Source organism: Mycetomoellerius zeteki, unplaced genomic scaffold (assembly GCF_001594055.1).
Source record: "Mycetomoellerius zeteki isolate Tzet28-1 unplaced genomic scaffold, Tzet1.0 scaffold62, whole genome shotgun sequence".
Classification (NCBI taxonomy): Eukaryota; Metazoa; Arthropoda; class Insecta; order Hymenoptera; family Formicidae; genus Mycetomoellerius; species Mycetomoellerius zeteki.
The window spans coordinates 1,731,274-1,732,882 of record NW_017257632.1 but is presented as its reverse complement, the minus strand read 5'-3'; the positions used below and the strand labels follow the sequence as shown (position 1 = coordinate 1,732,882).

The window sequence follows — 1,609 nt, the reverse complement described above, 5'->3', positions numbered from 1 at the left end:
ACTGGCAAGCAACTAAGAGCACTACGAACAATTGATAACGAAAATAACGAACGAAAAACAGTTCTCGTCTTCACTGCAGATAAAATAAAATAAATGTAGAAAAATAAAATAAATGTAGAAACGCGAAATTTGTTTAAACTTTTCGTATTACGCGCGAGCGTAATCGATCGATCAGGATGGTCGGGACGTTTTCATTTCTGCAATTGCGGTTTTCCATCTGCCGCAGCGGAACCGCAATTTTATGCTATCTCGACTTTTATCGAAATAAAAATTTCTCCTTATTTTTTAACGACCGTCACGCACTCTCTCTTTCTCAGTAGAGATTTCTATTTTTTGCAGGTGGGAGCAACGGTGGATCACGGCGTCCCTCTCACTTCGGCGATCTGCATGAAGGGCACCAGGTACGAACATTTGAGCTTAGATTATATAGAAATTATTTACTGAAGACGTATTGAGTACATAAATTGTTTAAAATTAATGGAATCACATAATATATTAATAGAATCAAATAAAATAAAAATAATTTTACCGCATGCTTTAATATATTCTCGTTTATACTAATATTATTAAAAAAATCTAGATACAAAAATGAATTCAGCATATTATTAAATAGGTAATTAATCCCCGAATTTGAATGTAACAGTCACACAATATTTATTGAATATTATTTAAATAATTTAAATAAATATATATTATATATAATAATTCTAACAATAAGTAGATTATCAATTTTACAATTGTGTTAATTCGTCATTAAAATGTTAAAACAATATGAAGTCATAGTTATTTCCGAATATTTTATATAATAAATTAAAAAAAAAAATTTTTTTATTTTTCTTCTTTTTTCTTCTATCTTGTTATTTTAATCTTAGATTGCGAGGACTGTGAACTGTGTTTGCATAAATGACACAAGTTCGGGGATTAATGCAAGCGCAGATTGATCGTACTAACGTTATGATTTCTCAACGAAAGATAGGGTCCGGTAAGAATGAGGCGGAGCGATCATGATGGCCACGTCGCGCGGCAGGGTCCACCGCCCTTCCGGGTGCTGGCCGTCCCCGACAACATGTACCTGTCACCGCCGCCCCCGCGTGCGCCCGAGCCCTACAAGGTCGCCCCGACGTCGACGTCCTTCGGCAGGGCACATCGTCGTTCCAGCTTCGTGATACTTGCTGAGTCCAGGCCAGCGAGTCCAGAAACTGGCGATGCGTCGTCCACTTTGCCGACAGGAAGGATCTCGCCCTTTCGCGGACGTGGCTTCAAAGGGCCACCCCCTCGCTCAATGTCGAGGCCGCAGTCGCCAGAAGTCGCCGGAGACGGACGTCGACGTAAAGCCGAGCGAAGGAGTGAGTTAGCGAATTTTTATCGAGAACAAGTCACGAAGATTTCATGATTTCATGAAAAATGATTATAATTATAGTTATTTTGGAGGGTTGTGCCAACTATATATATTTGTTGATAGAACTATACCTATATTATTACTAACATTATAGTAATAATAATCAATTATAGTAACATGTAATTATACACGGAGAGAATTTTTTCTTAGAGTTTACCCTGCACGGAAAAAAAAGATTAGCTGCCACAGTTAAAAATTAGGTATGGCAGG

General features: G+C 37.8%; 1 protein-coding gene across 2 annotated transcripts in view; it reads left to right on the top strand.

Moving 5' to 3' along the window:
- Positions 1-336: 336 nt before the first annotated feature.
- stum (mechanosensory transduction mediator stumble) overlaps positions 337-1,609 on the top strand; it is a 21,808-nt gene continuing 20,535 nt past the window's right edge. For both annotated transcript variants that reach the window (XR_001936899.1, XM_018457403.1), the window contains exons 1-2: positions 337-401; positions 973-1,346. Coding sequence is in view for 1 of the 2 variants with exons in the window: in XM_018457403.1 (XP_018312905.1) it covers positions 989-1,346 (358 nt within the window). In the remaining variant the exon portion in view is untranslated. The remainder of the gene's footprint in view (positions 402-972; positions 1,347-1,609) is intronic.